Source organism: Phocoena sinus, chromosome 17, assembly GCF_008692025.1.
Source record: "Phocoena sinus isolate mPhoSin1 chromosome 17, mPhoSin1.pri, whole genome shotgun sequence".
Lineage (NCBI taxonomy): Eukaryota > Metazoa > Chordata > Mammalia > Artiodactyla > Phocoenidae > Phocoena > Phocoena sinus.
The window spans coordinates 41,550,553-41,564,130 of record NC_045779.1 but is presented as its reverse complement, the minus strand read 5'-3'; the positions used below and the strand labels follow the sequence as shown (position 1 = coordinate 41,564,130).

The 13,578-nt window shown below is 35.1% G+C and overlaps 1 protein-coding gene across 6 annotated transcripts in view; it reads right to left on the bottom strand.

The window, feature by feature from the left end:
- The window catches only part of MTDH (metadherin), a 57,412-nt gene that overhangs the window by 23,538 nt on the left and 20,296 nt on the right, over positions 1-13,578 (bottom strand). For 4 of the 6 annotated variants that reach the window (XM_032609492.1, XM_032609491.1, XM_032609496.1 and 1 more), the window contains exons 3-6: positions 6,391-6,475; positions 5,494-5,670; positions 4,029-4,094; positions 2,267-2,503 (exon numbers count right to left, since the gene is read on the bottom strand). In XM_032609492.1, coding sequence (XP_032465383.1) covers positions 2,267-2,503; positions 4,029-4,094; positions 5,494-5,670; positions 6,391-6,475 — 565 coding nt within the window. The remainder of the gene's footprint in view (positions 1-2,266; positions 2,504-4,028; positions 4,095-5,493; positions 5,671-6,390; positions 6,476-13,578) is intronic. The other 2 variants (XM_032609497.1, XM_032609494.1) reach the window with 1 other exon arrangement.

The window sequence follows — 13,578 nt, the reverse complement described above, 5'->3', positions numbered from 1 at the left end:
ACTTAAACCTACTTTCCAAGCCCATGTTCTTTCTCTGCTATAGCAAGCTACCCGATCATCTACCACAATTAAGCTACTAGTTTGGATCAAGCACTGTAACTTGGTACTTCACACTCATTATAGCCAATCCTTACAACTACTTGAATATGGGATTCACATAGGTTAAATAACTAGCGTAATATCCATAAAAGCTTGTATGTGGAAAAATAGGGATTCATACCAAATAGGTCTGTCTGAACTAGGAACAAGCTCATTCCACTACACCATGATATCTTCTCAACATTTTAAAGCAATTGCCTACTTACGTATGAGTATTTTAAGGAACATATATACATCCATGAGACAAGTCACATCTGTCTCTTCTCAGCAACTCACTGCAAACCTCATTTAATATAGTTTCCTTTCAATTTCAATAAAGGCCCTAATCCATCTAAGCAGGAACTCTAATCTGCTGCTTAAGTTTGTCTACAGCAACATTAAGCAAGTACTACCAACTAATTTATGTACTAATTATGAAAATGCTATACAGGTTTTATAAGTAAATTGCAAATATCTCAAAAGGTCATGGTTCTTAAGATTACTTGATAAAATTTGACCATTTCTTTTATTAAGTGTGAAAGGATGCTTTCTTAGCATAGAAATTTATGCTTTTATTACTGCTGAAAACGAGGCTAGGAATTTAGGGACTGTCTCTTCTGCCAAAAAAATTTTGATATTTCTACACAATTTTTGGATATTGCAGGGGAAGAGGGGAGGACAAGCTGAAGAACAATATTAGCAAATGATATAGAGTCTGCTTCTTAGGGATGTTAGTCAACATGAGTTTTTCTAAGCTTACAAGTGATGGGAAAAGCAAGTGACATGCAAAGAAACAGTTCTTTCTACTTAAACACTAAAAACTCTGTAATGTCTATTGCTCCCCCAAACTAAAATAAACCAAGGAAAACATATCTGCAACAAGCACAACAGAAAAGATTATATGTTTAATGCACAAGGAATTACAACTTAAAGCACAAAAAAACAGAGGCCATTACACAAATGGGCAAAGAACATGAACAGACAATTTACAAAAGAAACAGAAATGATCAACAAAGTTGTGAAAAACACTCAACCTCATTAGTGATTTTAAAAAGTTAACCAAAACAATTTATGTATTTTTTCCTTATCAAATTAGAAAAGATTAAAAAAATAAGAATACTCAACCTTGGTAAGCATATGATAAATGGCACTCATACTGATGCTGACAGGATAAATTAGAATTCTCCTAGAAAATACTTTGACAACATGTCGTAGAGTAAACATTCATATTTCCTTTAATCCAATAATATCACTTCCAAGAATCTATCCTAAAGAAATAACCCCCAAACAAATATATTCAATGCAACGTCATTTACATTTCTTTAAAAAAAGAAGTTATTTCTCCGATAATATGGGAATAGTGAAATAGTTTATGCTATGTTTACACAATGTATCACATGGTCATTAAATAAAATACAGAAAGTAAAGAAAATATTTGAGGCACAATATTAAGTGAGGGAGGAGGAACACAAAAATGCATGTATGATTTGGATTGTGTAAAAAAACCAAAATGAAACCCACAGAATTGTACACAGGAAAGAAAAAAAAAAAAGGACCATAAGGAAATATATGGTTGTCACTGGGTAATGTATAACAGTGGGTTTTTCCTTCTCTTTTTGCAGTTTTCCATATTAAATATGGGTTTCTTTTCTATAACACATGCACACACAAACACACCTGAAATTAAGTTGCTTTTAACTCGATGGCTCTCAACAGAAATAAGCTTCTCACTACTAGTCTTTATCTTTAGAATCCAGGGGAAAAATTAATTACAAACAGGCATTTTGTAGACTGTAAAATAGTATATAAATTGATGCTATAAACTGTATCTCCATTTACTATTTTTATTTAAACTCAATAGTGGAACTGTTGAAATCAGTCAAAAAGTCTGCTTACACATTACTCTTATTACATCACTAAAAATACACAATTATATCAGTTAGCTAAACTGATAATCAAATGTGATCAAAGCAAGTGAAATAATTAAAGAGTAAATAATAAATACTATTATTCACTTATTTAGTTCCCATTTTGCTCCATGTGAAGGATGTGAGATGAGTTAATCTATATTCTTTCTGTATAGCGTGACTAATTTTTCTACTAATGGATCTGATTTTCATTCTTAGAAAATTTTACATGTACCAGATAGGCATTTTAAACAAACTTAAAATTTTCTAACACTTCTTACCAATGCCAGAAAATATTGATCGGTCACTCCAACTCCTTCCCCAGTCTTTTCCATTTGCATTAGCATCTCCACCGTCTTGACCCCAAGCAGATGGTTCAGTTTTCCTCTTGCCTGCAGAAGGAGGTGAAACAGAGTTCCACTTCTCCTCACCTGCATTGATCTGTGAGGAGAGTTTTACAGACTTTTCATTCCAGCCTCCTCCATTTACAGTGAGGTTTTCATTCAATCCTGAAGAAACTTAAAGAAAAGAAAATAAAGATTAAAAATGGATACACGACTCCCTGTTAAAACTGGGATATTTTCAAGTTTCTATAATTGCTTGATTTATATTTATCCTCTATATAGCTCAAGCTTTAAAGATAAAATGAAGAATTTAAAAAGTGACATGACCACCACGGATGACTGCTAATTTAAAAACTACGAGTATGTTTGAACTTAATATATATACTAATTATGTTTTCAAAAGCAGACTGACTTGCTCAAAAGTAGTAAAACAGAGCAAAGAAGAAAACACATATTATGGTATACTCAGAATACTCACCCACTAAGAACATAAAGACTTCTCCTTAGTTACATGCTCTTTCCTTAAATATTTATATATATATATATATATATGTAGTATTAGGCAGTGATTCTAAAACCTGGCTGCACATTAAAATCAAATAAAAATCAAATGAAAAATTTCTTGGGGCTTCCCTGGTGGTGCAGTGGTTGAGAGTCTGCCTGCTGATGTAGGGGACACGGATTTGTGCCCTGGTCCGGGAAGATCCCACATGCCGCTGAGTGGCTAGGCCCATGAAAAAAAAAAAAAAAGCCTTGAAACAAATGAAAAATTTCTTAAAAGTAGACACTGGAGCCTCAGCCCAAACCAATCAAAATCAGAATCTCTAGGGATAGAGTCCAGGCATCATTATGTTTGTGTGTATACATTTATATGCAGGTATATGTACACATGTGTATGTATTATCTGTGTTGTGTATATATATACACACACAAATACACATAGGTGTGTGTATGTAAGTACATGTTTCTTTTTATATACGTGTGTGGTTTTCTAAGCTTCCTAGATGGCTGTAATGTGTAGCCAGGATTGAGAACCATGAGAATGAAGGAAGCTGACAGTGTTAAGAACAAGCCTGAAACGAGAAGGTGCTTCTTCATTTGTGAATTTACGTTTTACTACACTTTAGATTTTAGGAAAGGTATATCATTCTCTACTTAATTCAATCTTTATCATAAACTAGTAAATAAAATATATTTTCTATTTGTGAAGTACTGCATAACTCTATACTATAGTCCATTTATTATGAAATATTTGATACTGTTCAGGAAGCAGTTTAGAAGATTATAGGTATTAAGGCTTCTTATCTAATTTCAGGGGTAAAGTCTTTTATCCCATATATGCCTATATCAAACCCAAGTCCTGAAAAAAAAAATCTTTTTCTCTATTAGCTTAAACAATGCAAGCAAGAATCAAAATTGCATATAAACGATTAACTATTAATTGCATAACTATTAAAGAATGTTTTTACATATGGGGAGAGGGAGAAACAACTAGAATATACCAAAGACTGTTAGAAGTGGGAGTGATTTTTCTGTTTATTTTCTAAAATCTCTGAACTGTGATTATGCTACTTTAGTAATTAAAATAATTTCTAAGCCTTTTTTTTTCTTTCTGTGTCATTCACGTGAGGAAAGAGACATACATATAAGTTTCTATCTTGATGGGCCTTCAATTTAAGTTACATGTAATTTCTCTCACCCTGAAGTGTAGAATCTCCTTTTCCAGACTTAAAGTTGCTAACTTGAACATTTAGATGAGAATCACCTGGTTGAAATAGAAATAAAATTTATTTAATACTAAATAGGCCACTATGCACATTAAGTTAGGAGTAACATACAAATTAATTTTTACTAATTATTTATCATAAATTGCTCCTTTAAGTACTAAAGTCTTACACTAGAAAAGAGTCACTTTTTACTCACAGCATATTTCACATGTTCTTAAGGAACTGAGCTCTCTAGTTATCATATTCTTAGTCAACTAAAATGCCAAAAAAGGACCTGGAAAATTGCCCAAGTATATATAGAGTTTCCTGTTCTATAATGGTTATCAAGATTCTTTAAAGTAGGAATTGGAGAACTGGGCTCTGTAATTGGATTCAACTTTGCCACCTCTCAGCAATACCAGCTAGGTGCCTTTTCAACAATCCTGGAAGCAAACACATCAACTTAGAAGAATTTTGCCAATATTTGGAGCAGGACTTAGGAAATATGGCAAGCGGTAAGACTACATGTTATAACAAAGATACTATTTCTCTGACACTGAAAAGCATAATGATCACAATGTATCAAAAACCCAGCATGACATAGGATTGTGCTAGCAAGGAAGGCATGCACGAGACAGTGAAAAGGAGTCACCAACAGAAACACTATAGCATGGCTAACATGTGACAGTGAAAATGGATAAGCAGAAGTCACTGCTGTACCACAGCAATAAATTCCACCAAATCATCAAGCAAAAAAGTAAAAGACACCAAGGCTAAGACAGAGGTTTGGAGACAAGTGGGAGGTGCTGGCAATTAATGAAAAGGTGAAGTAAGAAAAGTCAATGCCTGAAGCAAGATGAACAGCATCACTCTGTAGACTGATGTCTCCAGGGTAAAAGTGATGGCAATGTAAGAACTATCAAGAAGCCATCAGTATTGGATAGTTTGAACATGTGAAATACTTGGGAAGAACATTAGCTCAATAATGTTTGCAGTTCCAGTCTAGCTTTATCAAACACCTACAGCATTCTCAAAAAGTTGGGGTGCTAAGAAATCCAGATAGAACCTGCATTATCCAGAACATGCTTGTTTCATCTTGGAATGAAAAGAGTGGTGACAAGTCATTTCATTTAATGAATGTCCACTATAAGAAATGGAGATGTTAGGGAGTTGGGGCAAAGCAATACACGTGAGAAAAAAGCAGCAATCATTCTCTCTTGTGACAAGGCAGAAAGGCAATTTTAATTTAACAGGCCATTCATTAGGCAGTATGTAACAAGTAACACTGCTGGTATCAGGTAAACCAACACGTGGTCCACAGTACTCTCACGAAGAAGGGTATATCAGCACAATGATGTAAGCAGTTTAAAATAGCCAGATTTTGACGTAATGATATTTTGTACATCTGATTAAAAGGAGTTGGATTTGATGTATCACTCTTATGTTCCACTAATATACCTTTATTCTTCTTGGAACCAACAGGAAATGATGCAGTTGTAACTTGCTCGGTGGTAACTGTGATGGTATTTTCTATCCCAGGGATAGTTGAATCCAATGAACCAGAATCAGACTGCACCTTATCACGTTTACGCTGCTGTCGTTTCTCTCTGTGACTAATTTTAGTTTCCCAGGCTCCTGACATAGCCCCAGAAAAAAAAACGTTATTCAGTAAGGGGAAGACAAAAAAGTTGTAGTTTTGGGGGGAAAACATGGTGGGGCATCTGAAGTATCATGATAAATTTAGATATTAAACTAAAAACCAAGAGTGCTGATTATACTAATTTATCCTATGAATTTATTCTAATCTCACTGTTCTAGGCAGCTAACTGCCATTATTTATTCTGGTAATTTTTATCAGATCTGTCATCTATGGTTTAGAAAAAGTTGATGTAAGTTATCTTGCATATTTTTTATCTTGCTGGATAGTACTAGTAGGGGAGTGTTATATATACTTACTAATAAATGGGTTTATTAGGTGAGGACAATAAATGGCTTACTTAAGAATTTCGTACCCAGCCTTCTAGGGATGGTATATTTAAGAACAATGGGAAAAAAACCAAACCACGTTTCTAGGAAACAAAGACAAAACGAACGGCTTTTAAATTGCTCAAGATATTGGGCTAGACCTTAAATTTCAAGGCAGTTCCCTTCAAGGAAAGCATTATTAGATACTTAAATAATTTAGGGGAAAAACGTGTCTCCTAACAATGTCACAGATGTGTACATTAAAATCTATAGTTATTAAAAAGAAGAGCCAGATAAAAGATTAAGCGAAACAAATGCAGCTTTTATATAATGCACCTTGGTAAAAAAGGATTAAAAATTTTTCTACAGTCCTTTCACTTGCTCAAGTACCTTCATCAACTTCCTTTCCATCATGGCGTGAACTGTTTTGCACTGCTTTAGCATCTGACTTTGATTTCTTCTTATTTTTCTTTGACTGAAAGTAAAATAGAATGTTACTTAATATTTCATTATGTTTTTGAAAAGGTAGGAGTCAGTAAAATACATAATGAAATGTATGATGCTGACAACCAAAAAAATTTAATGTTTGATTAAAAAACTTAACATATTAAATGGCAATAATAGTATGAGGTTACCATTTATTCAGTGGTTACTATATAAGTACGTTACATTCAATTCTTTATTCCTTAAAAAAAGCTCACTAGAAAGGTATTATTCCCATTTTAGAGATTAGGAAACAAAGACTTAGAGATGTTAAATATTAAATAGGCTGTCTGGGTTGCATTAAGTTAATAAATTAGGAAATAGGTCTATCTGGCTCCAAAGTCTGTGCCCTTAGACATCATGCTATCCTAACTTACATCATAAATAAGGTACTATAACATGATGTTTTCAGAGCAATAAAACGAAAACCTATTGCTAGTGGTAAGAAGAAAAATGATGTACTGATTATTGGTTTCTTGATTTCGTAAAGCAGATTGTTGGCATACTCTTCGTATAACAAATTAATGTACAAAACAGGTAATATTTTGTCAGTTTCCAAGCAGTGTGAAAATACCTAAGATTTGTATATGGTAGATGTGTAGTAATTCATTAAAGAAAAAACACCTACACATATACAAGATATGGACATTTTTGGAATGGCTTTCCAATTCCCTTTGCTTTCTCCTCTCAAAAGGTTACTAAAAACTTCATGAAGCCGGGCCTCCCTGGTGGCGCAGTGGTTGAGAGTCTGCCTGCCAGTGCAGGGGACACGGGTTCGAGCCCTGGTCTGGAAGGATCCCACATGCCGCGGAGCAACTGGCCCCGTGAGCCACAACTGCTGAGCCTGCGAGTCTGGAGCCTGTGCTCCGCAACAAGAGAGGCTGCGATAGTGAGAGGTCGGTGCACCGCGATGAAGAGTGGCCCCCGCTTGCCGCAACTAGAGAAAGCCCTCGCACAGAAATGAAGAACCAACACGGCCATAAATAAATAAATAAATAAAAATTAAAAAAAAAAACACGTCATGAAGCCATGATTTCTATATTTAGATAAGTGTTTCCAGAAGAGAACTAATATTTAGAAACATAGATTTTATTTATACTTCGTATTCACTCATTTAACTATTTACCGAGATTGGCTATGTATGTATTATTGTGCACTATCTTAAAGTTAAGTTTACAACTAAAAAGAAATAGGGTAAGCAGTAACTGACAGTTTGAGTAAGCAATAAATGATAGCTAATTGCTTCTTATCAAGAAACTACTTGCAAATATTCTCAAGTGGCATGGGAATACATAAAAACTATTAAAATGTTTTCTTATGTTCCCCATAGTTGATATGCATCTGTTTCTTTGCATGTTCTCATTATCATTAACATGTATCATGTTTAAGGTACTGGTTTATTACCTCTACCAAACCAGGCTCATATCCACTTAAAAAAAATTGAGATATCTTTTTCAGTGTATTTCAGCGGTTTTCAGTATCTTCGAAGTTGCACAACTATCACTGGTATCTAATTCTAGAACATTTTCATCATCCCTAAAAAGAAACCTGGGACCCATTAGCAGTCACTCCCTACTACCTTTTTCCCCACTGGCATCCACCACTAATCCACTTTCTGTATCTCATATCCACTCTTAAGTAAAGACGTAACACACTGAGCATCTATCAGTTACAATCTAGAGCAAGGGTCAGCAACCTTTTTCTTTCTTTCTTTCTTTCTTTTGGGCCGTGTGGCTTGTGGGAATCTCAGTTCCCCAACCAGGGACTGAACCCACATCCTTGGCAGTGAAAGCGCAGAGTCCTAACTACTGAACCGCCAGGGAATTCCCAGCAAACTTTTTCTATAAAGGATAAAACAGTAAATATTTTAGGCTTTGCAGGCCGTATGGTTCTATATGTAGCAACCAAATAATTCTGCTGCTGTAACAAGAAAGTAGTCATATACCATATATAATTAAATGGGTGTGACTGTGTTCCAGTAAAACTGCATTTCTAAAAATAGGAATCTGGCTGACTTTGGGGGTCAGAGTTTGCCAACCCCTGGTCTAGAGTAGTACTGTCCAACAGAAATATAACACAAGCCACGTATGTAATTAAAATTTTTCTAGCAGATATTAAAAAGTTAAAATATGTAACATTAATTTTTATATTACACCCAACGCATCCAAAATACTATCATTTCAAAATGTAATCAATATTAAAAACTATTAATAAGACAGTACGAAAAAGAATGCTAAATAGCCACGTGTGGCAAACAGCTACTATATTGGACAGTCACACCTATAGAAACTAACTGAAGTAAGTACCCCCGCCTTACAGATAAGGAAACCTGAGGCCATAAAGATTATATAACTTGCCTAAGATATAGTGTTAAGTGTTGAAACCAAGACTAAAATCCAGTTCTGACTCCAGAGCCTTGCCTCACAAATACTTTCCTTTCTGACTCTCTACATATAATGCCAAATATAAATTCAATCATGTATTAGCTATGAGATTTAGGGTTGAATCACTCTAAACCCTTTTCCCCAACTGTCATATGGGACAAAAACTCCTACTAACTTCACATAAGGTTCTTTTAAGGATTAAATAAGATGTGAAAGCAGACTGCTGACTACAAAGCCACATGCATAAATCAGCTTTTTTTTTTTAAAAGAGGGAAGCTATGGAAAAAGGACAGGAATTACATTCACACTGAAATATACTGTGATTTGTCATTAAAATAAAATCTGCAGAAAAGTAAGGGAAATTATCTTGATTTAGGCTTCCATCTTGTTTGATTTTATACTATTACCTTTAAAAGTAACCTCACTTTAAAAGTAACCTCTCACTCAGATGAGACTTAGTAACATAATATACTATTAAAAGCTTTAACGTGGGCTTCCCTGGTGGCGCAGTGGTTGAGAGTCCGCCTGCCGATGCAGGGGACACGGGTTCGTGCCCCGGTCCAGGAAGATCCCACATGCCACGGAGCGGCTGGGCCCGTGAGTCATGGCCGCTTAGCCTGCGCGTCCGGAGCCTGTGCTCCGCAACGGGAGAGGCCACAACAGTGAGAGGCCTGTGTACCGCAAAAAAGAAAAAAAAAAAAAAAGCTATATAAAGTAAATATGTATACACACTACTAATTGACCCAGCCATCCTACTGAGGTGAATGTCTTACTTCTGATCAGCTCCTTTACAGCTAACAGTTGAAAGAAAACTGAGAACGTAAGTTCTGCCTTCCTGTTACCTATAGTCCTTCCCCCCATTGTTGTCAGGCTTCACTATGGAGCTGGGTGGATTATTAAACTAGCCTCTCTTGAATGGTCTTCATACAATCAAGATTTATTAAATATCTACTATGTGTCAGACATTGTTTTAGGAGCTCAGTATACAGAACTAAATAAAACTTTCTACTTATGGAAAGTGTACTATACTAATCTAATAGGAGAAACAGACATGTAAATGAGACATTAGGAGAAATTCTTATCTTCAAGGGCTTCCCTCCCATTGCTCATCTCCCAACATATCTATACCAGTCCAATTAATTTACATTCCCATTTAAAAACTCCCTACCATTTTCTACCATCTATAAAGTCTAATAACTTCCTCATATGATACAGGTCTTCCACAAATTAATCTCAACTGTATATTCTTTTATTCACATATACAATCATTTGGTTCCAACACGACTGTCATCTCTAAATATTCTTGTCTTTGCCCAAACGTTACTGACCATGAATTTTCTCTCAAAATAAAGTACGGTAGCCTGGGTGCTTAGGGTGACTTTCCTTGTACCCTTTACCATGTACCCCCTCTCCCTCCCTCTACTGATGTCCAATGCCTAAAATGATGTGCATTATTTTTTCTTAACCCAGCTAAAGTTCCACCCCATTTGCTTTATCTCTGTCATCTTCCTCTCCCCAATTAATTAATTAATACCTTTTAACATCCTAAATAAGGATGCCAATGACTATATATAAAACATGAGTAAAGCTTAATATTTTGATAAAAAAATAGTATAAACAGAAAGCCTAATATTTTCTTCCTTCATCCCAATGGATCTTCTTATGTATTCCAATTTGGAGAGTACAGTCTTTAAAGCACATGCTAAAGTAGTTCTAAGACTATGAGTAATTTGCTCTCAAATTCACAGAACTTAAATATAAAAAAAAAAAAGGAACTGGTTATCAAAGAAAACACACAAAAATAACTTCCATAATCAAGCTCATCTTTTAAACTTAACATAAATGAACACTCAGTAATATTAGACAATACCCAAATAAGTGCTATCATTTATTAGAGTGGCAAAAGGTATACCTTGACAGCAAAAGCAGATCTATTCAAATGGCTAACTGCTCTCTTAACAGATACTGCTATTTTAAAGAACTGCAAAGTATAAAGAAAGGCAGAACAGTGCCCAATTAATGCTGAAAAGATTAACTTAGGGAGTATAATCTAATATTTGCATTGCAACAAAACTATCAGAAGAGGAATACTATACAAATTTTTAGTTAAATGATACTTTATTTTGCAATTAGCCATTTACACACAAGGTAAGTTGCCAGGTTCTGAATGTAATCCTTATTCAATTTATTAATTCTCTAATCTGGAAAGTACTAGTCCTTAAAATTTGGGGGAACTGATCTCTCTAATACTTACAGCTCTGTAATCATCTAAAGTCTCTGCTGGTAATGTCAGGAGTGATAAAGTAAACAGAGCATGAAAAAGAGGAATGCTGAGTATTTTCTAAAGGTTAGAAATGGATACTAGAGTGCTCTGGTCTGCTGATTAGTGGCTTATGTATAAGGTTTTTCATTAACTCACGGCAAAATCTTTTTTCCGAGATTTTTGTTCTTCCATTGTGTCAAAATTCCTTTCTTTTTTTGCAATGGTGACAGTGGTTTTAAAAATGTACTTGTATAATATCGCTTATATGTGGAATCTAGAAAAATGGTACAGATGAACTTATTGGTAAAGCAGAGCCACAGATGTAGAGAACAAACTTACAGTTACCAAGGGGGGTGGGGGTGGGACAAACTGGGAGACTGGGATTCACATATACACACTACTATTGTATAAAATAGATAACTAATGAGAATCTACTGTTTAGCACAGGGAACCCTACTCAGTGATCTGTGGTGACCTAAATGGGAAGAAAATCTAAAAAAGAATGGATGCGTACATGTATACGTACACATACACATATACATATACATGTACGTATAACTGATTCACTTTGTTGTACAGCAGAAACTAACACAACATTGTAAAGCAACCATACTCCAATAAAAATTAATTTTAAAAACATCAGCAAAAAAAAAATCAACAAATTAAAAAAAAATGTACTTGATGGGATTTCCCTGGCAGTCCAGTGGTTAAGACTCTGCGCTTCCACTGCAGGGGGTGTGGGTTCGATCCCTGGTCAGGGATCCCACATGCCAGGAGGTGCAGCCAAGAAAATAAACAAAAATAAAAGTGTACTTGACAAAATTAAAAGTTGTCAGTGAAATTTATTTTTAAAAGTTTTAGCAATTGCCACTTGAAAAAGTCTGAAAACCATTGCTTTAGGATCAACTTCATCCACTTCCTGCCTAAATGTGGCAAGTCCCTAATTTTATACTGCTGCACATTTTGGCACTATTTATTTTTCTCACTTGTCTCTCACTTTTCTCATCTGTCTCATACAGATGAGTTGGGCATGGTTAAATGGCAAAGGATGAATGGTCCAAGAGGCATACGAATTCCATTTCTCTACTCTGTCTGAACTAGCAGTTTACTTAATCTTAGTACCTTGGTGACACAATATCAGGATGAGATTAATTATGAAAAGTATTACAAACCTTTTAAAAAGTAGACAGGCTTGCAACTGATTTCCCCCATTTTGGGGAGGAGGTATGATTTGAACTAGACTCAGCATCTCTCCACTCACTACTACTCTGATACATTTTTTTTGAATGGAAGTAAGGAGTAGAGATGCAGGTGCAAGGAAGTGCCCACAATGAGCACTTTACCTCTTTCTCCTCACCTTGGTTAGTTATTTTCTTTCACAGCGTTTACCACCACCTGACTTTAGAGACTATACTTGCTTGTTTTTAGTTGTTTTCCCCACTAAACTTCATGAGAATAGTGACTCTTTTATCAATCATTTTATCCTGTTTTATCAACCATTATATTCTTTGTGTTTAGATAGTATATCCTGCATATAGAAGGTATTCCATTAATATTTTGTTAATCAATGAAAGAGCCTAAAATTAGACTGCATTACATATAGCCCTGTCTTCCTAACTCTCACTGTCCCCCCAAATAAAATCTTTGAGCTATTACATTTGTATACTTGATTCATCATCCAAGCCATTAAATTATTTAAATATGTTTGGTGTGAGCTCATAAGTTATGGAACACTGCATAAACAGCATGGTTATCAACTCATAATCTTAAAAAATTTACAAGAAACCTTTCTTAACAACTTCTTTTATCTAGCCCTGAACTCTTTCCCAGATTTGATTCTCACATTTCCAATAGCCTAAACTAATTCCACTTGGAGATTCCACTTCCATTCTCACTTCAATCATAGCATTATAAAATACAAATTCACCATTTCACTTTTGATCCCCTCTTGCCACTATACAAGCAGGTATCATGGAAAAACGATGCGTTAAGGCAGAAGTCCTAGTTCTGGTCTCAGTTCCACTATTCATTAGGTGTTTAGACAGAAAAGTCTACGGGCAGAAATGAGGCTTCTCTGGTAAGATATTCCCACTTTTATTTAAAAAACCACTTGGTTTACCTTAAAGAAGTTCTTGAAAACTAATTCCTTGGGTGAAACCCAAGAAATCACAAAGCTATAGACTGCGGCACAAGGGAGCCTGGAAGGTCAAGAGTCCAAGACCTAGAGAATCAGATGATATTAAAGCACTCCAGATAATGAAACACTTTAATGAACCCAAAAGACTGTATCAGGAGTTTAAAACAGGGGTTCAGCAAAAAAAGGGACCAGATAGTAAATATTTTAGGCTTTGTAAACTATAAGGCCTCTCAACTTTGCTGTTGTATTGCAAAAGCAGCCACAGACAATAAACAAATGAATAAGTGTGTCTGTGTTCCAATAAAACTTTC